Source organism: Rana temporaria, chromosome 3 (genome assembly GCF_905171775.1).
Source record: "Rana temporaria chromosome 3, aRanTem1.1, whole genome shotgun sequence".
Lineage (NCBI taxonomy): Eukaryota > Metazoa > Chordata > Amphibia > Anura > Ranidae > Rana > Rana temporaria.
Window position 1 is genome coordinate 329,279,966 of NC_053491.1, and position 24,068 is coordinate 329,304,033.

General features: G+C 41.9%; 1 protein-coding gene across 4 annotated transcripts in view; it reads right to left on the reverse strand.

The window, feature by feature from the left end:
• RNF130 (ring finger protein 130) overlaps positions 1–24,068 on the reverse strand; it is a 453,463-nt gene that overhangs the window by 54,409 nt on the left and 374,986 nt on the right. For 2 of the 4 annotated variants that reach the window (XM_040344998.1, XM_040344996.1), the window contains exons 7-8: positions 18,401–18,605; positions 11,807–11,900 (exon numbers count right to left, since the gene is read on the reverse strand). In XM_040344998.1, the coding sequence (XP_040200932.1) occupies positions 11,807–11,900; positions 18,401–18,605 (299 nt within the window). The remainder of the gene's footprint in view (positions 1–11,806; positions 11,901–18,400; positions 18,606–24,068) is intronic. The other 2 variants (XM_040344997.1, XM_040344999.1) reach the window with 1 other exon arrangement.

The following is a 24,068-nucleotide window of genomic DNA, read 5'->3' on the forward strand; positions in this document are numbered from 1 at the left end:
ACCAACTGTTGAGAATAGATTTAGCAGGGAGTGCATTAATTTCATTTAGTTGGTCAACATTTAAAAGTGTAAAGCACATCAAAATTAGCGTTTTTTTACATGGTTATCTAAATAAAAATTGAGATATATAAAAAAATATACATTTTATTTGAACAATGATTAAAAAATTGTCTAAAAACAATTCCACAAACAAATACAAAAAGTACAATCCTTATGGATACAGCACATTTGATTAAGTTCCCAACATGTTTCGCCCTCAATCTGGGCTTCCTCAGGGAAGGCTGCACACTTGGAGCACAAGCCTTCCCAGAATTTGAGACAAATGTGTACACTACAATCAATCATGATTTCAAATCCATAAGGATTGTACTTCATGTACTTGTTGTGAAATTGTTTTAAATCATTGTTCAAATAAAATGTATATTTTTTATATACTAGTACATGCACCTTAAAAATCCCACAAGTATTCCTATATTTATTCAATTTAGGGATGTTGTGCTAATTTTAGTGGTTTGTCCGTGGTTAAGAATTTATCCTGAAAATGCTGTACAGTTCATTAAAAAGATGGTAACACACAAAAATGTATATTTATTCTAATGAGTGTGGTAACGTTTAGTCAGCTTAGAAAAAAAAAAAACGAGCATTTTTAAGGAAATAGTTCTCAGGTAAAGGTCTTGAACACCTACAATTGTCCCATAAAATTAGTGCAGTTGGCAACTATACTGAAACAAAAATAGCTCCGTAACAACTTCCTTCAAAAGACTCTCATGTTTTATTTATGTTCCCAAGCAGACCATTGATGTATGTCACTGGAAGGCCTCTGGCTGGACAGTCGCACACAGAGAATATGATTACTTATGGTACTTTCTACACAGTGGCCTGTGGGAACAAACATTTTATAATCCTCTTCTGTCTTTGGCCTCATTCACACTACGGGCCGTTCGGGTCCGTCTGTCACGGACCTCAACGGCCGCTCCATGCATTCCTATGGAGCGTCGGATGTCAGCGGAGACATGTCCGCTGACATCCGACCCGATCAGATGAAAACAGACGTATGGGGGCCACGTCCCCATCCGTCCATGCGGATCGGATAAGATCTGATGAAAACGGACATGCTGTCCGTTTTCATGTGACCGCTCCATAGGACATAGCGGTGCCCGACAAGCCCCTCCCCGCTCAGTGAGCAGAGAGAAGCTTGTCATCCGTTGGCTCAGTGGAGATATGCAGACTGATCTCCCGCTGAGCCGACGGGAGCAGGCGGACTCCGTAGCGACGGAGTCCGCCAAGTGTGAGGCCTTAGTATGCACTTTTCCGCTTCTCTTAAAGTATTAATAAACATTAAGCTATGTGCTGCACGGGGTCAGGGAGGGCTGGCGGTGCCTGACTGGCGCAAATACTACTTGGCGGGGCAATTAGTTTTTGTACATAGATGGTTGAGCTCAGACGCGGGGGATTCGGCTACCATACTTGAGGCAGCCCATTTGGGCTCTTATGAGTCCCTTCGGTTGGCGATACATTGAGGTACAGGTAAGGACCTCCCACTGACAGAATCTATGAAGGCCACGGTTAAGGCATGGGTGGAGGTGGAAAAATTGGCCTGTCCCAGCTACACGGGGGTCTCCCCTTCGACTCCCCTGTGGATGAACCCGAAGCTCCAGCAATTCTACAAATTTGACGATGCTGCAGGATGGGCGGAGAAGGGGATTAAACTACTTAAGGACATTACGCGTGACGGGGTACTTTTAACGTTTGACCAGTTGAAGGTCAAACATGACCTTCCCAACACACAATTCTTCCGGTATCTGAGACTGAGACATGCATTCCAGACGCAGTTTGAAGCACAGACGGTTGCATCCTTTCCTTCTCGATTAGAAGACCTCCTAACGACAGAAGATTTGCCCAAAACTTTATCAGTGACATATAAAGAATTGTTTAAAATTAGTCCTAAGGCTTTGGTAAAATGCAGAGAGCGGTGGGCGACTGAGGTCCCTGGTATACAAGGGGAGGAGTGGGAAGACATGTGGGATCGCCCGTTTAAATATCTGGTGGCGGCTCGAGACAGACTCATTTAGTTTAAATTCCTGCACAGAAGCTACTACACCCCAGCCAGGCTGGCAGTGATTTATCCGTCGGTGCCACCTGAATGTTGGAGGTGCACTTTTTCGCCAGCAGACGCACACCACGTGTTTTGGGACTGCCCTCAGATTCAGCAGTTCTGGACCGGGGTCACGTCCTGCATAGAGGGTGTGCTGGGGGTACCCATACCTAGAGAAATCAGCGTTTGTCTGTTGGGCTTGGTGGAGGAAGTGGTCCCATCCAGGGCGCATAGGACGTTACTTAGCATACTCCTATTCTACGGGAAGAAAGCTATTTTGCTCAAATGGAAGAGTCCGGGGGCACCAGAGATAGTATTTTGGAAGGGGCTGGTGAATGCTATGCTCCCATATTACAAGGCAACATACTTGTCTCGGGGCTGTGTGGGAAAATTTGAAAAAGTATGGAGGGCCTGGTACGAATCTGATCAGACGGTTGGGTAGTGTGAATAGGTAAATAATTTCTGAATTATTCATACATTGTGTACCTACATTGATTAACTTCCGGTGCATCGGGACTATGAATAGAGATGATCACTCAGCGAGGTGTAAATCCTTTTTTTTGCAGAGGAGCCCTGCGCTGGTTTTTCGCAGGGGAAGGGAACTGAGTAGTGGGGGGAGGGAGGGTGGGATTTCAGTTGGTTATTGCCATCTGCGATGGCTCTGTTGTATGTACATGGTCATGTTGACCAACGGTTTACTTGGTGCCTTACCAAGGAATGTATGTTTTGTTATGTCAACAAAAACTTTCAATAAAAAGAAATTTTCAAAAAAAAAAAGCTATGTGCTGCACCTTTTCTGCAGTACAATTTGTTTATAAATACTTTAGGACTTCATAAGTTGCTTTTTCCAAATTAAAGTAAAATGGCAGATGGATAAACCTTACGAGTAGCTTTGGTAGGGCTAAGGAATTCAAATACTTAAATATTCTTGACAAGCAGTAAATGAGCTTTCTGGGCTCATTCACACATCCGTTTGTGGCCATATACCGCAAAGATCAGGGTCGTTCTGCAGAAAGTACAGACAGGTGGTTGCATTTGGCTGCAGCCCCTCTACCTGTACAAATCAATGACAGGATGAGAGGCTCCACAGCTGTCCACAAGAAAATTTCACATGGATCTATTAGCTGTGATTAGGTACAAAATGATCAGTACTAGAATCAGTCTGCATACAGATCTGGGCTTGGCAGCATGTAATCACTCCTTGCGTAATTAAATGCGAGCAGCCAAGGATATTGTCTGCCTGTCATTCATCTGTGTAGGCTTCCAGTCCAATGCTGAATGTAATCACCTGGTTGCATCCACCTTAGAAATGCACTGTTTTGGGTAGTGTAGGGCCATGTCAAAGAGCCTTATAACAGGCTATCATTGACCTCTGTTGTTGAAGGCACTGTGGAAAAATTGTCAAAACTTTAACCGCAGAAATATTGAAGTTCTTTTATACTGAAGTCTTTATTCCAAGAGATTAGCTCACTGTTTTTCCTCTCCTCCCAGAAGTGACTTCACATCCTTTCAGCCTTCTATTTTTGAGAGTAAGCTGTAGGAACTCAGAGGAGGGCAGACTGAGCTTACCCTCTGAGAACACCAACTTGAAGAACCTTATTTTGTTTTTACTTGAACTTTTTGCTGTGATTTAAGGATAAATTGTTCCATAGTGCCCGCAGCTACGATGATCAGTTAGTAGCTTATTTAGTGCTAGTTAAGTGTATCTAAGTATTTGAATTCCATAGCCTGACCACAGTTAAACTTTATAGTATACCCATCTGCCATTTTGTAAATACCTGAAATTTCCATAGCCTGGCCACAGGTATACCCTAATACGGCCATAGATATTACATGATGGTTAAACAGACACTACCCCCCCCCCCCCCTCTTAACTGTTAAACAAGTGTTTCTTTAACTAACCTTTCCACTATGTGTGCTCATGTTGTTGCTTAAGTATGTATGTTAAAGGGTTAGTTCACATTTAACAAAAAACTGCCTATGCAGATACGGGATACCTGTAGATGAAAACAAACTGTGCAGCTCTGACTAAAGTTGAATAATGCTCTTGCTAAAGGTATTTACATAACTTTTCTAAAAGCCTAGAATACTACCAGGACATTGCTTACTGAGGCCTAGTCATTACTGCTCACCTCCACCATCAGAGAATTGAGCTCTTAAACGCTGAGCTCAGAGCTACAGCATCAGGGAGAGAAAGCGCATGTGAGGGGGGTTAAATCAGAGAAAAAGCTTTCTCCTGTGATGGTGGAAGTGAACAATAATGACTAGGCCTCATGATCTAGAAACGTTCTGGGAGAATTCCAGTCAGGCTTTGGAAGGTATGTAAATGACCTACACCCATAGCTGCATAGTCATTTTAATTATAATGGTGAACTAACCCTTTAATGATGACAAAGATCGTTACCTTAACATGGAAGCAAAAATAGAAAATGTGGGGTATCAATTTACATACTCAATTGTAGGTAATCGTCTCTTAGCAGGTTAGGATTAACCTTTCGGGTCCCTTCCAGTGGTAGAGAGAATTGCCTATTTTTTCTCTTCTTCCTGACCGTATGTGTCTCTCTCTAGCCCTTCATCTATCCTTTTTTGTTTGAATGCTTTTCTACCCCCCTGCCATCCCCCATATCCCTGTGGTCCAGCTCTGTGTGACTTCTATGGCATTTATCATTACCCACCCTCCAAATTTCCCCATCTCTAGTTGAGGATATTATGGATTCAATTCAGTCTTGTCACTGGTATCATTCCTTATATGTCCCTGTAGAGATGACACCCCGTTTATTTTATTTTTTTAGTCCACCGAAACAAATTACTTCGCTTTGGTCACTCGGAGAGTCTACCCATGAAAAATCTCCACGCTTTTTAATTCTTAGGTCTGAAAACTTAATGTGGTAATTATGGGGCTACTACTCTGGATTTTTTACTATATTATTTTTTATTATGTAAACCAGGTATTCTCATGGATAACTGGTTTGTGTACCTCAACAAACTGCAAGTTGCAGAGCCTGGGACCAGTTTGGCCGGCGTATCAACAGACAGGAATTCCCCCTTTTTTGATGGTGGCCCTGGACCAACCTGCCTATCTTCTATGGCGGAAGCACCTTGTCACCTGTGCTAATTTCCAGTACTCATTATCTACTGGGGCACTCATGAGTGGTGGCCCTCTTTAGAAGACCTCCATGGGGCACTTTTGGGGCTAATTACCCTGATACGCACCTGCTTGTCTGTCTGGCTGACACCACAACACATTCTCTGCAAATAGCGGCACTTGGCTCTACTTATAAATCCAAGGTAACACAAATAATTTAATTAGCTCCTTAAATAATACCCCTGAAGAAAGGTTATATACCTGAAACGTGTTGGTGAATGGAAAAAATATCAGCTTACATCTACTACCTACCTTGATGTCTGTGCAACAGTCAATTTTTTCTTTTATGGGATATGTACTATGTTTTCTGTACTATGTTTTCTGCTACATGATTTTTTAAACTCCAAATATATTGTTATATTCTTATACTAAGTGGTGTTTCGTCTGCCATTGAAGTCCCAGCTGTTGACGGGGGTTAAACCTTTTTTGTTACTATTGAGGGATGTCGGAAGGGAAAACACCCGACTCCATGATAGTGGACTCTCTCTTTTTCACTGCAAAACCTCTCTCCAGCCTTATGATGTTCTGGTTATCAAAGATGGTTAGGTGCTTAGCAGTCAACAAAAGTTGTAGGTACTACAAGTTTAAACTAAGCAGTTACATTGGGGGGTTCTAGGATAGGTTAAATGTGCTTAGGAGGGAAGACTAGTACATTTTTACTAAAAATCCTAAAACATGGTCTGAAGGTCTGAATTAGAGGCACACTGTGGAATATATCACCCAGAGTGACGATACACTTCATGACCATAAAACTGGTTCAGCTCACAAAATGGCTGCGGTCACGCCCTGCCAATATAACTTTAAACATGCTCACTGCAGGCAGTATAACAGAGAAGTTACGCCGGCATCAAGCATATTCAACATTTATGATACCTCTTAAACGGCTTTAATGACAACACAGCTCTTATCTGTATGGACAGCTCATTTCATTACAGTGTATGCAGTGAATAAGTTCTCGTTCTGAGTGCAGTGTATTGATCCTCGAATATAATAGGTCTGATGGACTTGCTCTAGTTTATCATAAGCGTCTTAGACCAGCAAGGATCATAACTCTTAAATGACAGACACTGAGGAAAATTAAGCCACAGTGCTGCCACTAGGGAGGGTGCATTAATATAGAAAACGTACATGCCTCAATGAGAACCTTCTTATAGGTTTGAATACAGCTGTGCAGGAGGTCATTTCCATAAGAATGTGTTTATAGCAAAAAGTACATCTCATGCAGCGGCAGCATTTATAGAAGTATAGTAATCTGAATATAAATGATGTTCTCAAATACAGATTCTGCTCCTGTTTTTCCATTTACTTTAATCCAAACATGGGGAACTTTGAAATAAAAAGAAATAATGAAATAACCTGCACATTGTTTGTGTGGCTGTGTAACACAGGCATTCCTTAGGATAAACCAATATTTTTGAGCGGTATTTGTTTTACTGGGGATTAGTGACATCAATGGAGAAAGCATTATTTGTTTAATTTAAAGGAGAATTGTAGCAAACCCTGTTAGTAAGAACAATGCAGGTTATGAGGAGTCATGTGTATCATTTCTATCTCTAAAGCCTCATACAAGCGATCAGTCCATCCGATGACAACGGTCTGAAGGACCGTTGTCATCGGTTAACCGATGAAGCTGACTGATGGTCCGTCGCGCCCACACACCATCGGTTAAAGTGGAGGTTCACCCAAAAAATAAATTATAACATTACATTCAGCCGAGTTGTCCTAATGACAATCGCCTGTTTTTTGTTTTTTTTTTCGTACATACCGTATTTTCACTGCCGCTTCCGGGTATGTCTTCTGCGGGACTGGGCGTTCCTATCTGATTGACAGGCTTCCGACCGTTGCATACTACGCCTCACGAGTTGCCGAAAGAAGCCGAACGTCGGTGCGCAGGCGCCGTATAGAGCCGCACCGACGTTCGGCTTCTTCCGGCAACTCGTGATGCGCTGTATGCGACGGTCGAGAGCCTGTCAATCAGATAGGAACGCCCAGTCCCGCAGAAGGCATACCCGGAAGCGGCGGTGAAATATGGTATGTACGGGAAAAAAAACAGCCGATTGTCATTAGGACAACTCGACTGAATGTAATGTTAAAAATGTATTTTTGGGTGAACCCCCGCTTTAAATAACCGATCGTGGCAGAACGCGGTGACGTAAAACACAACGATGTGCTGAAAAAAATGAAGTTCAATGCTTCCAAGCATGCGTCGACTTGATTCTGAGCATGCCTAGATTTTTAACCAATGGTTGTGCCTACTAACGATCGGTTTTGACCTATCGGTTAGTAAACCATTGGTTAAATTTAAAGCAAGTTGGCTTTTTTTTAACTGATGGTTAACCACTTCCCGACCTCCTCATGTCCATTTACGTCGGCAGAATGGCACGGACAGGCACATGTACGTACCTGTACGTCCTCTGCTAGACGTGGGTGGGGGGTCCGATCGGGACCCCCCCGGTACATGCGGAGGTCGGGTCCGCTCGGGGAGCAATCCGGGACGACGGCGCGGCTATTTGTTTATAGCCGCTCCGTCGCGATCGCTCCCCAGAGCTGAAGAACGGGGAGAGCCGTGTGTAAACACGGCTTCCCCGTGCTTCACTGTGGCGGCGCATCGATCAGGTGATTCCCTTTATAGGGAAGACCCAATCGATGATGTCATTCCTACAGCCACACCCCTCTACACTAGTAAACACACACCAAGTGAACACTAAATGTTACAGCGCCCCCTGTGTTTAACTCCCAAACTGCAACTGTCATTTTCACAATAAAGAATGCAATTTAAATGCATTTATTGCTGTGAAAATGACAATGGTCCCAAAAATGTGTCAAAATTGTCTGAAGTGTCCGCCATAATGTCGCAGTCACGAAAAAAATCGCTGATCGCCGCCATTAGTAGTAAAAAAAATAAAAATGCAAAAAAACTATCCCCTATTTTGTAAACGCTATAAATTTTGCGCAAACCAACCGATAAACGATTATTGCGTTTTTTTTTACCAAAAATAGGTAGAAGAATACGTATCGGCCTAAACTGAGGAAAAAAAATGTATATATGTTTTTGGGGGATATTTATTACAGCAAAAAGTAAAAAATATTGCATTTTTTTCAAAATTGTCGCTCTATTTTTGTTTATAGCGCAAAAAATAAAAACCGCAGAGGTGATCAAATACCACCAAAAGAAAGCTCTATTTGTGGGGAAAAAAGGACGCCAATTTTGTTTGGGAGCCACGTCGCACGACCGCGCAATTGTTTGTTAAAGCGACGCAGTCCCGAACTGTAAAAACCCCTTGGGTCTTTAGTCAGCAATATGGTCCGGGGCTTAAGTGGTTAAATAACCCATGGGGCCCACACACGATCGGTTTTGACCGATGAAAACGGTCCATCAGACCGTTGTCCTCTGGTAAACCAATCGTGTGTACGAGGCCTAAGACTTTTTCTCCAAGCCCCATCTTTAAAGTTACACTCCAGTTAGAAATGGAAACTAAATGCATACCGAGAGTGAATCCTCAGTAGTTATCTTTTTCATCCAAGTATTGCTTTGTTGCACCTGCCCACCCCACTCTTTCATGCGGGTAATCTGGTGATCTGAGAACCCCCTACTTGTTATTAAAGATACAAGGCCGGCCATACATTCAAATCTCGTCCGAAGAAATACGGATAGCCACACTCCAAGATAATGTCTTTATTGATTGGAAAACAGTTCATACAGCAAACTGAGTCACATAAAAAAACTGAGGGGTTTCACACCTCTTTACTGGTGCTAAATTATAACCGAAGCATGGGCGGTTCAGCAGGAAATGGCCCAGATTCAAACCATGTATGGGCAGGCTGAATGTAACAAGTTAATCGATCAACTTGGGTACAACCAGCCTGCTGGATTCTCTTGCGATTATTGCTAGCAGCTGCGCTAGCCTCAACGATAATCACTGTCTTCCCCTGGCCGCCCCCCTGCTGGGAGCAGACAATGGCTTGACAGGAGGGATTTCCCTGTCAGCACTGTATTCATACACCTTGAAATTTCCACATTGTGTCATGTTACAAGCAAAAATTTAAATTTATTTTATTGGGATTTTATATGAGATAGACCAACACAAAGTGGCACATAATTGTGAAGTTGAAGGAAAATTATAAATGGTTTTCAAAATTCTTTACCAATAAATATCTGAAAAGTGTGGTGTGCATTTGTGTTTAGCCACCTTTACTCTGATACCCCTAACTAAAATCTAGTGAAATCAATTGCCTTCAGAAGTCACCTAATTAGTATATATTGTCCACCTGTGTGTAATTTAATCTCTGTATAAATACAACTGTTCTGTGAAGTCTCCAGATGTTTGTTAGAGAACCTTAGTGAACAAACAGAATGCTAAGGAACACACCAGACGGGTCAGATCAGGTATAAAGTTATGGAGAAGTTTAAAGCAGGGTTAGATTATAAAAAAAAAAAGATCCCAAGCCAGTGGCGGCTGGTGTTTTTGCTTGTGGGGGGGGCACGGCAAACACCCCCCCCCCGAGGAAAGTCAGGACATCAAAGCCCTGGATTTACCCAATCTAGGAAGCAGGCGGACAGCTTGTCCGGCAGCTTTCTTCCTTTTCCTGTCGTGTGGATCACGGCGGCTTCCGCCATGCATCCCACTCCTCCTTCTCCTCCTAGGTGTCCAATAGGATCGCCTAACCTTTCAGCCAATTGGAAAATGGGCATCAGACCCGCACTTCCTGATTGGCAGAGAGGAAATTCAGTGTTAGAAAAGTGAATATTAATTTGTTTTTCTAACACACCTGGGTGAGCTCCGAGCGCATTGCTTTGCGTCATGAGTCCACTCTATTTTGAAGCCTATGGCTCTAATCAGGTGCTTCAATAAAACACCCCCGCTACTGTAATTCATGCGCCCGGCATTCTGAAAGGAGCCGGACGCATTATTAAGGGGTGGCCGCGGCGGCCGTGGATAGAGTCATGCTATGCATGACTCGATCCATTAATCATATAGGGGGTGGCGTGGATAGAGGGCGCCCATGCGCCCTTAATGGCCCCTGTCCCAAGCTTTGAACATCTCACGGAGCAATGTAAAATCCATCATCTGAAAATAGAAACAGTATGGCACAACTGCATACCCACCAAGGCATGGCCATCCACCTAAACGGTCAGGCCGAGCAAGGAGAGCATTAATCAGATAAGCAGTCAAGAAGATCATGGTAACTCTAAAGGAGCTGCAGAGATCCACAGCTCAGGTGGAAGAATCTGTCCATAGGACAACTATTAGTCGTGCACTCCACAAATCTGGCCTTTATGGAAGAGTGGCAAGAAGAAAGCGATTGTTGAAAGAAAGCCATAAGAATTCTCCTTTGCAGTTAGTGAGAAGCCATGTGGGGGACACAGCAAACATGTGGAAAAAGTTGCTCTAATCAGATGAGACTAAAATTAACTTTTTGGCCTAAAAGTAAAACACTAGGTGTGGCGGAAAACTAACACTGCATATCACCCTAAACACACCATCCCCACGTGAAACATGGTGGTGGCAGCATCATGTTGTTGGGATGATTTTTTTCAACGGGGACAGGGAAACTGTTCAGAGTGGATAGGAAGTTGGATGGAGCCAAATACAGGGCAATCTTAGAAGACCTATTAGAGTCTGCAAAAGACTTGACATGGGCGGAGGTTCACCTTCCAGCAGGACAACGACCCCAAACATTTTCATGTGTTGGAATGGCCCAGTCAAAGTCCAGACCTATACCCAATTGAGAATGTGTGTCGCTGTTTACTAATGCTCTCCATCCAATCTGACAGAGATTCAGCTATTTGGCAAAGAAGAATGGGCAAAAATGTACCTCTATAGATGTACAAAGCTGGTAGAGACATACCCAAAAAGACATGCAGCTGTAATTGCAGCGAAAGGTGGTTCTACAAAGTACTGACTCAGAGGGGCTGACTACAAATGAACGCCACATTTTTCAGATATTTATTTGTAAAAAATGTTGAAAACCATTTATTTTCCTTTCACTTCACAATTATGTGCCACTTTGCGTTGGTCTAGCGCATAAAATCCCAATAAAATACATTTCTGTTTGGTTGTAACATGACAAAATGTGAAAAGTGGGTACTTTTTCAAGGAACTGTAGGTTAGGTTCCAAAACAGCAGCAAAATATGGTTATAAAACAAATATAATTGCTTCCAAATGGCTTTGTTCCTTTTTTTACTGAGAAATAAAACTCAAGCATAACTACACCAAATAAGCTTGTAAAGAATACAACTCTAGCCTGAAAGATTTTCTGATTAACTTTGCAGTGTTTACAGTGCGACTGAAGGTCAAAGATCACTCCAAGGAAACAAGACTTTTTTTACAGCGTTAAATATTTCCACACTACCATCTTGTCTGCAGACCAATCAAGGAGCAGAGTCTCAACCCTCCTCTCTTGTGAAGTATGCAAAAAAAAAAAAAAAAGCACAGGGTTCTCTGAATGTGGTCTTTTGAACAAAGTCTGCTTTATGTGTTACATACTATGAAATCTTGGCTGCTTTTTAAAGTCTTTGCAGTAAACAGCGTATTTAGAGAACAGAAAATACATTGTTACTTACTCAGTGGCGTATAAGCTAGCTGTGGCTTTGATGATCATGTAGCACAGTGTTAGGGCGCTGAGGAGACCAAAACTGGCAATAATGAACCATTCTTCTGTTGACAAATGAAAATGGGAGGGAGTCACTCTTGACAGCAATTTCAGCAGCAAGGCCAACATATCCTAAGCCCAAAGGGAACAAGGAGAAGAGCAGTTTTCGGGGGGCCACGCCACAGGACTGAGCTGACCGACCAAGATGGAAAGCCAAGATTAGTATAGTTACTTACAGGAGAGAGAGAAAAGAGGAGAGTTAGCAGAAAACGGTTATATATCCATACAGAATCGCAGGACTCAGGACAGACCACAAGAATTAGAATGAAGACAAACAGGGATCTTACTTGGCGCGGTACAGAAAAAGCCATTAAGAAACATTATTCCATCAGGTCAGCGAGGGTAGGACAGTTTAAACATTTCTACCAGTTAAAATGGCAAGTTCAACAAAAAAATATGGCAAAAGAATATTTACAAAAATCACCAATTATATGAAAATATAACAAGTCTACAACATAGCATTTCGCTGGAGCCAGAGTTGCCTCTTGAAAGAGGAGCAAGTCTTCCCTTATCTCCATGATGCATTCTTTCCATGTTAGTCAGTGAGCAAAAATAACCAATTATATGTATAAAAAAAATTAAATAAATAAATAAATAAATAAATAAATAAATAAGATCTGATAACTAGACTGTGAACATTGTTGTCTATGAACAACTTGCACCTCTTTTCAGAGCTAACAACAGGAAGCTACAGGAATGGAGTTGAGCATTTGTAACATAAATATAAATATATATATATATATATATTGAAATATTTTGACAGCAAGCAATGTTTAACCATTGGTACTGCAGAAGTATTCATAGAGATTTCATACACACTTTCTTTCACTCTAGCCCAAAATTTACCATCTGACTTAGTCATACATAATGTGTTTTCAAGCAAGCAGGAAATGCTGGGCTTTCCTTTTAGAAAGCCCAACATAGTTTTCAAACTGAATAACAAACATCCTTTGTAGTAAAGGTTTATTTAAAAAAGTTAACAAGTTTTTATACAAACATTTAAAAAAAATGTAATACAGATTTATAAACTTGTTAACAATAAAACGAAAAACACTGAATAAAAATCTTTAGTGCCTGTTCACATACTAAAAAGCAAGCCATTGTGCTTGTACACGCATTATCGTACATTGCGTTATGGCAGCTTGTTTATTATAAATGGGCTGCCAATGTTCTACAACGAGAAAAAACACCCTTTTTGCCAGTATGCTTGTTGTGGTGCATTGTGTGCTGCACTTTACTGTACGGTACTTTGAGATGCCATTCACAAACAATAGCATGGCTACACATGGCACAAAAAACAGGTGTATGGCATGCATTGTGGTAACACATATACTAGTGGGCATTGCTTCAACTAATAAATGTGAATGGACCCTTATACATTTCTATTAAGCAAAATAAATCAGACATTCAAAATGAGTTACATCTCTGAGCCCCGGTTTTTGTTGTAATCTGCAGTTTTCATCCAGTAGTATGATCTGCTATAAAGCTGGACCAGCAGTGCTCATTTATTCCTGGTGTGTGAGATGATCAGTGATGTGTTTTTGCTGGTAAAATCTTTTGATTGAAAGCGGAACAGATGCCAAATTGCTTGAGCTTCCTGAGCTATTAAATGCAGGAACAATGCAAACAATTGCAAGGTCTGATATATACCGACAGCATGAAAAACTATAGGCACGATGTAGAAACTACAGGTAAAGAACTGTAAACTACCTATTTAGAAAAACCGAAAGGACATTGCAGCAATGTACGGATTGTGTGGATCTGGCTCACTAAATGGGTGCCACATCATGGCAAAACAGATGCTGTGTTGACAAGTAACTGTACATCTTTTTGGAATATTAACTTGAAAAATATCTTCAGCTCAGAAACAAACTGCTTCCTGCTAATATTTGTCTAGAGTTAAATGCGCTGTAATCAGTCACCGCAGTGTGGTACAAAGCCAAGTCCAATGCAGGCCTTATTACACACTTCAACACTCCTTTAATACATTTTTCTATCTAGGCCACTGCAACAGCTGAAGAGCAATTTATCTATGTCACCTGGTACACTCCACTCTATTCATATCGACAAGGGAAAAACAGCAAAAGATTGGCACTGATTACTGCCAACACTGTGAAACTCTGCATTCAACCACAACGCAGTAAAATAAACAGAGGAGGCCATGTTGGTGGCTGGTAATGCCCAGACATTGTCGATCACAATGCAGCCAAGGAATTAAAGGGTTTGATTTATTAAAATGCCAGATTTTATGTACGAAGCATTTTTATTAATTATTATTAATTAAAAGGGCAAGCTTGACCTTTATCAAGCTGTTAATAAACAACATACATAGTGTCAAAACTACCATACTGTAATATACAGGTTATTAAACCATGTTTTAAAAGGTACAATATAAACTAAATATTAAGGATCTATTTGTATTGACTGCAGCCTTGGATTTGTCTCTGTCTCCACTATTCACATCTGTCCTGTGTGATTTTTGTCAGGTAGCATTAAATATTCCAAAGCCAAGAAAATACTAAATGCTCTCCATAGAAATAGAAAGACTGGCCTCTAAATGGTTATAATCAATGATGTGCTAGAATCAAATTGTACATTCTTGCAAAAAAAAAAAAAATGTATATTTCCCCAATTAGAACCTTTAATTTAATATAAAACATTTTTAAGAAAATCTGTACTGCGATAAATAAGCTTCATATATGCAATTTGTGTAGCCAAACTAGTTTGGATCAACGAGTCATGTTATCGAAACTACCGCATTACATGACAACCAACAATCTAGCATTTCAGAGTTGAGGCCAGCGATGGAAACCTACGTTTCTCTTAGTATAGGTTTCCTTAAAGGCTTTGCAAGATAAGAAAATGCACATTTGGGTTTGAAGTTGAACTATATATGATTATACAGTCCATTAAAAATATAGGTTAGCTCTTTCTTTTAGAATTTAAAAGAACACACACATGTATGTAACAATCACACATAATTAATCACTCATACAGACAGTCTTATTTTATTTGGTAATAATTTAGCATCACAAATGGCAAAAAAATAAACACTCTGTGCTATAAGCCTATAAACACATATTAGCGAAGAATCCTAATATGGGTCATTAATGATATCTATTGATTCACATCATTTAAAAGAAAGCCTAATTTAATTAAATATAACAGTTGGTCAAGTTGTGGTGTCTTTGGAGATGGCCAGAGAAAACATATCACAAGGTTGGTCTGAAAGAAGCTAGCTGAATGGTTTTCCTGGACTGATGAGAAACACATGGGATGCCAAGTCTGAGGGCACAGAGTCTGAGTCAATGCTGGCACTGTCAGGAAACAATGTGCAGAAAAGTGCAGTTGACAAGAAGCCAAGCAAGTCAAAACATGGCATAGTTATTACTGGAACTATGTGGGCATACTGAATAAAGAACAGAAACGTAATTAATGGAAGGTTTACAGTTTACAACATTTAAAGTCTAACTGGAGTTTATTTGCAACCCCCCTCCCACTCCCCTTCCAATTAACCACTGGTATGAAAAAACAAAAAAATTAAAAACATATCCAAATGCCCATTTTACTTATCTGAAGCCATGGTCGCAATACAGTCCTCCTCTCCTCTACTATTTACTTCCTGGAGTCCTTTTACAGGTGTCCACATCACTGCCTGCTTGATGTGCACACCTCTTATTGGTGGAGGCAACCCAGTGGCCGGGTCCTCTTTTATAGGCTCCAGAAGCAAAATAACTCTTGGGTGCAGTGAGGGGACTAGTGCCAAATAAGTAAACAAGCAGGGAAAAATGCCTGGTCCCCAGGGTAGGATGTTGGCCTTGCTCATAGAGGAAACTGTGGCTTTGATCCATAACTCTGCAAGTTGGCTTTGGAAGAGCTGTTTCAAATCAAAACTAAGGAGTAAAGTAATTGATGCACGATGCACTTAGATTTCATGTTTTCCTGAAATTGGGCTTTGAACGATCAGTCACATTCTCAGGAATAAACCTCTTGTGCATCACTACTGCAGGACTAAAATCTATTTTTCCAGGTGGAAGCCAGCCTGAGTGACATCAGATCCAGGTCTCCTGATATACAACCATTTTACAGAGGCTTGAAACAGCAAAGCAATCCACATTGTCCACATCTTGTCTTCCCACTGTAAGGGCGATATAGATTAATTTTCATGCCACTTAGTAACTTCTTTTTTTCTGATTTCCATATGATCAAATATGCTGCTTAAACAAATGATTAATACAAACATGTGGCTTCTTCTTGTCATCATTCTCAGGTCCACAAGTGCTATTCCTGGCTTAGTCAAAGAAGCAGGCGACACTGCAGGTTTCCATCATAAGGCAGGCTCTACTAATCTGCTATAGTCTTTAAATTGAGGACAAATCAGATCAGATCTGTTCCTTCCATCCCAGGAGTGGAAATCCATTTCTTCTACAAAGTTCTGGTTAAAGTGAAGAAAGTAACTCCTCAACCTCCCCCACATTACGAAAATGGATGCTTACTTGAGTCTTGTCAGACTTGCCTTTCCTGCAGAATATTCTGCTTTGGGTTTTCGTCATCTGGACAGAAGAATTGGCGTTCAGGTACATTCACAGATCTTGCTCTGCCTGCAAATCATACCCTTTCACCCAAACTTACTTCATCAAATGACAGGGCATTTGGTCATGTGACAAGCCTCTGTTGGAATCTAGGGCAACATTTTCTGAAAGACAGGCAATATGAGGCTTTTTTTATCAATAATGATTGTAAAGGGGTTAGGCCAGAAAAGGCGGTAAGCCCGGCTTTAGATGCAATTTATAATTTGCTGAGAAGATCCAAGACATCTGGATGTGTGTGCAAGCAGTTCACTTGTATGTTCGGTTTTGTTGATGCTAAAAATGTAGTGGTCTACTCAAATTTTAGTTTGCAATCACACCAAAGATTGTGGGGCTGTGCATGAAAGTTGTGTGGAAGTTGTTGGTAATGATCTGAGCAGTTAAGTGTTAAAGTGTTTTAGCAAACCTGTTAAGCTCCACTCTGATGAAACGCACTTATTGAAATTCCAGGAGCTCTGCTTTTTATTTATTTAACCTGTATATTACATTTCATTTAGTTTTTTTACCCCCCCCCTTTTTTTTTTACTTGCAGCCAATTTTAAAACTACAAACATGGGGGAATGTAGACATACATGTACTGTGTGTGTCTGTGTATTTTATTTTTTTCATTTTGCCTTGACATTCGGTCTGCAATCCAGAATTAGGTTCAGTTATTTCAGAGTATCAAAATGTTTAACATTTAATAGTTTCTTTTACATCCCCAGACGAAGAGAACAACAAAAGGTATTATAGACAATTGTCAGAGCTCGGTCTTTAAGAAACAAACGCATATTCTTCTCCATCGAGCAATGTGTATGATAAGATGACATTGAAAGTTAAATTATTACAGACAAAATACTCAAAATTCTTCAATACTTAGCCAAGCACAGCATCTACTTTTTTGTTTTTATTTTTTAACGGAAATAATTTATTGAAAAACTTGCAACGTTATACATGTGGATAACGACTTTTATTGTAGCAACACATGGTGATGCAGTTATAAAACTATCATAGACACCTACAAGGATCAATAGTGAGAGACAAAATTAGTCACTCCTGAAGTATCCAGACATTTACCCTGAGATAAGAGAGAAACTTATTCGATAATATAACCAATACTAGTCAAGTAGCAATCATTACCCATTGTGAATGAAAAGGGTTAGTATGAGAGGAGGGGAGGTGGGGGTAATAGGGGACAGCATCTACCTTTATTTTACAGAATTACATTATACTTGAACCCAAAACCTGTAGTATACTGCCACTTACCAGTGCATAGATGTGATTACTGCATTTGTTTTCTTTTTTCAAGCTTTCTCTCAACCAGCGATAATATGCTTCCTTGTCCACTCTTTTCCCTATTGCATCTAAAGGGGCAGCCATGATTGTTAAACAGGCTGGACTTCAAACACGTCTGCCTTTGTTACTCTCCATTACATGCTGAATTCATAGGACTAGTGGCATACATAAGATATGTTTCTTTGCACGTCCTTTAGATTTTAGATTTTTTTTACGCATAAATTCTCTGTACCCTTGGATTGTATTGTAATTGTCTTGAAAAGTGCTATGCAACCTGATGGAGCTATATAAATCCTGTATAATAATAATGTCTTTTACTCTCACGGGAATTAACAAGGATACTGTATTTCCGCCAAGATCAACAGGTGATTTCTGTAATTACTGAAAATATTCCCAGCCTGAAAACTGAAAATGAATGCAGCCACCACATCTGAGACTGCAATATATTGAATTTTTGATCTTGGTATTAAATACACTAAGTTTAATACAAAACAGCAGATGCTTATTATGCATAGGACTGTGAGGAGCACATCCTAGGTCTGCGGGGTATCTGCAATTTAAATTAAGAAACAAAAAATTACTAATAAAAGCATAACACAAGAGGATGGGGCAGTTACACTCTTCTTGTCGCTCAAACTTACTTGTCACAGCTATGTTGATTTCTCCTGTCCTTGGAGTGATCTCTCCTTCATGCGGCAGCTGAGATATCGCCGAAGAGCGCAGTGATTCCAGAATCAACGATCCTTCGTCCACTGGGTCACTTGGTGCAGATCCCCGTGTGCTTGGCTGACTCCTGGTGAGTCGCTCAACATCGAATGCTACATTCTCACTGCATGGCACATTAGTCTGAAAAATAAACAAAAGAAATAGGTTACATTATAAATATGTATGTGTCTATTTAAAAGAGCACTCCAGGCAAAACCATCAGTTATAAATATGCATTGAGAATAGCTCTTTAACTGTGCCTGTTTTTTTTCTTCCCGGGAGAAAGCACAGTGCCTGTAGCAGGAAGTGAAGCATTTGTTAAACAATGTCCCTCCCGTCCCATCTGGTCAGTATTACATTTTAAACACCTAGGGCAACATCTCACATTTAAATGTGCATAAGCTGATTTTTTTTTATCAGAAATACAATTCTCCTGTAAGAGAGAATAGTAAACTGTTATGAATACATGCAAAGTGCAGCAATGAAACCATACAGGTGTCACCTTTCATCACCTTTCACCAGTCACAATGATGAAAGATGATTGCCGACTGACTGTGAAGGCTTACTGCACTTTGTAAATTGTTCTGTCAAAATATATATATAGAAAACTATAAATAGCAAACTGTTCTCCCTGCTGGAAAGTGTAAGGATATCATTAGGTTATTAAGCAAACAAAGGCCAGAGACCACAGGCCAAGTACAGATCTTTAATGTGAATCAGACTAATCATAATCTTTTATTGCCGCTGGTACCGTATGCCTTTTAATAATACCAAAATGAAAGCTAAAGCTGGCCATATATGACTGGCACTATTGACTAAGCAGGTGAAAAATATATTGCTAAACAATGACTGTATTCTTTTTGATCCAGTCACTGTTCGGATATTTAGGCTACTATAGGTGTTGTCGCTGACCATGGAGATTTTTCATGGACGAGGAATCAATTGACCTTCTCTGGTTCAGCCCATGTACTGAAAAAGAGAAAGCAAAATTGTGTATGGTTAGCCTTAAAGCTGGCCATGCACTGTTCATTTTTCTTTCAGCAACAGATTCGTTCACACACAAACTACAGTAGGTGGACGGAGGAATCTGTATACTGACACCAGCACCTTTTGCTGTCGGAATACACTGATTAGCAGCTACAGCTGACTGGCTGCAGCTGCTGATCGAGGAATATTTTCCAATATATCCAAAGTCAATCAAACAAAAGCAGAGAACCACACACTGATCGCAATTCGGCTTTAAGGTCGCCTGCTTGTTTCTCAAGGTGCAGGTAAATGGGTGGATTGTGCATGTCTGTGGGGTCGTAGAGCTTTGGTAAGATATGTTGACAACAACAAAAAAAAAGGTCTGGCGCCAGGAAACTGGGACATTTGTAGCAATGGGTACAACCTCAGTGTCCTACTTGTGCCCAATAAACAGCTATTTGGATGAACACAACAGAAGAAGTGTGATAAAAAATGCAAACAGTCAATGGCTACCATAAGAAAGAGCGCTAGTCGAACCAGTTTTGTGCGGACAGATAACCAGGCAAAAATCAATAAGATTGTATTGATGTATTGTTAGTTTGTTACCATAAGATGATTCAAAAAACAGTTAAAATTCTCCTTGCATAAATAGATGACTATCAACTTGCTCACTGCTGTAGTGGTACCTTATAGCGGCGGCCAGAGATGGACTGGCTTGTTGAAGATTTGCTGCAGTGGTGGAACCCTCATGCACCCATACAAAATCCACAAAAGCAGGGAAGGGGGAGGGTGAACCCAACACATGTAGGGACCGGGAGACGATGTAGAGCCTCAACTGAGTCCGCAATGGTAACCAGCAGTGAACGGCAGCTCAGCTAGCCAGCTGTAGGTAGAGAAGGGACCGGAAGACAACCATAGCAAACTCCAATAGGAACCAGTGAGCGTAGGACTCCCGGGCGTGACGTCAAACGCTCAGGGAGACCAAATCCAAAACAAGGCTTGGAGCTCAAGATGGTGGAGAGCAAGCTGAGGGGAGCAAGGAGAGAGTGTGACTTGTCTTGACAACACGTAAGCAATATTGGTTGACTGTTAATCCAAATGTCTAGGTGTGATGGCAGATTGATAAGACTTATACATGTATACCTGTTAGAGAAATCATGACTACAAATAGCTAGGAGAGATTAATATTGGCTAGTAATCACATCAAGGAGGGCCTGCGTTCCATCCAATCACTTTCATGAGAAAGATATGATTGTGCAGTTTGGACCAATAAGAGATTCCCCAGTGAGAGAGAGAGCATGCTCCATAACACTGAGAAGCTATTGATAGAAGGAGGGGGGCTCCTTTACACCGAAAAGACCCGGGTAGAAGGAAGAGGACTCCTTAACACCAAGGAAGGTCTGTCCCAGGAGGGGCTCAATAACACAAAGTAAGGTTCTGTGCCAGAATGCACTTCACAAGACCAGTGTGAACTTCACCTAGGGATGACACTAAATCTACACTACGAGGAGACCTGGTTTCCTGCATTCGCTAGTGTAGCCTGGAGTTCTTTTTGTTACAGAAAATGCAAACTATAACCTAAGCTTTAAGTAACTTTTTAATGTAGCCCCATTGCATACAGACCAATGTCAATGCTTATCTGCTAGGAAGGATAAATAGTGTGGGGCAGATTCATCAAGGGGTTACGACGGCGGATCTCCTGATCCGCTGTCGTATCTCTGAGATCCGACGGTCGGATCTATGCAACTGATTCATAAGAATCAGTTCCGCATAGATCTCCCTTAGATCCGACTGGTGTAAGTGCCTTACACCAGTCGGATCTTAGGCTGCAATCTACCGCCGCCTGCTAGGTGTCGTCACAGTTTTTTACGCGTCGGATATGCAAATGAGGAGAACTGCCGATTCAAGACCGAACGCCAGACCGCCGCTTTTTTTTACGTCGTTTGTGTTCGGCTTTTTCCGGCGGATAGTTACCCCTGCTATATGAGGGGTAGCTAATGTTAAGTACGGCCGTTGTTCCCGCGCCGAGATTCAAATTTGTATGTCGTTTGCGTAAGTCGATCGGGAATACGGATGGCCGGAATTTACGTAGCCGCCGAAAACATTGACGTCCTAGCGACGTCATTTGGAGCATGCGCACTGGCAAATTTCGCCGGCGACGCATGCGCAGTTAAATTGTACACTCCCCCTAGCCGCGGAATTTAAATTCCGCCGGGAGAGTTACGATCCGACGGTGCAATTTTCGAGGTAAGTGCTGGGTGAATCATGCACTTGCCTTGCAAAATTGGACCGGTGGATCGTAAATCAGATAGATTACGCGGATCTAAAGATCCGCTAATCTATCTAAATCTTCCCCTGTGTGTTGTATGCATATTTGTAATACTCTGTATGTCATGTACAGTTTTCTTAGATGTGTAAGTAGTTTGTATGTACAGCATTCTTGTTTAGTAAAAGCACATTATACTACACACAATTTTCAACAGGTGTTTCTGCTTCCTTGCGTTACCGCAAATTAACTGAAAAGATACTAGCAAAACAACCGGCCGAATTTCGATAAGTGTAAGGTAGCTCAATACAAAGCCTGAGATATTAAAGCACTAAGATGATGGACTTAGAAAGGCGAGGTAATGCCAAGCTTTATGTTCTCTTTTCATGCCACAGAAAAATTATACGTGCTAGGTATTTTGGACCTATACAGAGCTGTACTGCAGCAACAATTTTCCGTGTTATTTTATTTTAAAAAAAGTGCAGCGCATCAAAAACGAAGAAATCATTCAGCGATGACAGATATATAGTCCACACAAAATGTCCAATGTAGAACCATAAGACCAGAACACAGTAGAAGTATCCATGTGGAAATAAAGTCAGTGTTCAGAATATATCAGTGAAAATCCCTCCACCAGCAGGCAAATTGCTAATTTATCTCAACAGATGAACTAACAGGAGGTCAATAGCGCATGTTCCCACTGGAGAAAATGAAGAGATCACTGGCAATCCAGATACTCCAATGGACCCAATGGACATGTATATATAAACAAAATCTAAGTGCTCTCTGCTGTATCAAGCTGTATTATTTATTAAAAATAACACACTAACATGATATCCGTAACTTAAAGGCTTTAGGTACAATCCAAGATGAAAAACTGCAATCCAACTCCGTCAACAGGTGGATAGCAGCGGGTGACGTCCACAACATGGCTCCTACCCCCACCACATGCGTTATGTCCAACAGGACTTCGTCAGCAGGGTGGAGCTACAGAGTCACCCTGTCATGCACCTGGTAGGAGTCTGGAATGACGAGGTCGGCCTCCCTTGTATCTCCAACCCAAGCCCCACTGAAGGTGGAACAGATGCTGGCTAGGGCGAAGAGGAACACAAACATGCACTATGATCCAAAAAAGAGTCCTCCTTATTTAAAATATTATTATTTTTCCCAAACTTATCTAACTGTTGTAACTCATCCCTATAATTAAGAACTGTGGGCCAGATCCACAAAAACCTGACGTAACTTAAAAAATCCAATTTAAGTTACACTGCCTTAAAGTTTCTACCTAAGTGCCTGATCCACAAAGCACTTATCTAGAAATTTCAGGCTGCGTAACTAAAATTCCGCCGGCGCAAGGCGTTCCTATTCAAATGGGGCGAGTCCCATTTAAATGAGGCGCGCTCCCGCGCCGGCCGTACTGCGCATGCGCGCCGGCCGTACTGCGCATGCGCGAAGTTACGTTACGCCGAGTTTTGAGGATCGCGACGGCTTAAAGTTGCGTCGGGGATAAAAAAAATGACAGCGGCATGCATTCCTGAGGGAGAACTCCATGCCCATTTTCAAAGAAAAAAACGGCATGGGTTCCCCCCCCAGGAGCATACCAGGCCCTTAGGTCTGGCATGGGTTGTAAGGAGACCCCCCCACGCCGAAAAATTGACGTAGGGGGTCCCCCTACAATCCATACCAGACCCGTATCCAAAGCACGCTACCCGGCCGGCCAGGAAGGGAGTGGGGACGAGCGAGCGCCCCCCCCCCTCCTGAGCCGTGCCAGGCCGCGTGCCCTCAACATGGGGGGGTTGGGTGCTCTGGGGCAGGGGGGCGCACTGCGGGCCCCCCCACCCCAGAGCACCCTGTCCCCATGTTGATGAGGACAGGACCTCTTCCCGACAACCCTTGCCATTGGTTGTCGGGGTCTGCGGGCGGGGGCTTATCGGAATCTGGGAGTCCCCTTTAATAAGGGGGCCCCCAGATACCGGCCCCCCACCCTAAGTGAATGGATATGGGGTACATCGTACCCCTATCCATTCACCTGGAGGCAAAAAGTAAAAGTTAATAAACACACAACACAAGGCTTTTTAAAATATTTTATTATTCTGCTCCGGACGCCCCCCCTGTCTTCGTTATTAGCTCAATTACCAGGGGGGGCTTCTTCTTCCGCTCTCCGGGGGTCTTCTCCGCTCTCCGGGGGGGTTTCTTCTTCCGCTCTCCGGGGGGGGGGCTTCTCCGGACTCCGGGGGTCTTCTTCCATCTTCTCCCCTCTTCCGCTCTTGACTCGGCGAACCCCGGTTCTTCTGCAGCTCTCCGGTGCCTTCTTCTTCAGCGCTGGCTGCCTGCTATGTTTGTGTGTTAGCTCGATTTCTAACAGGCAGCCA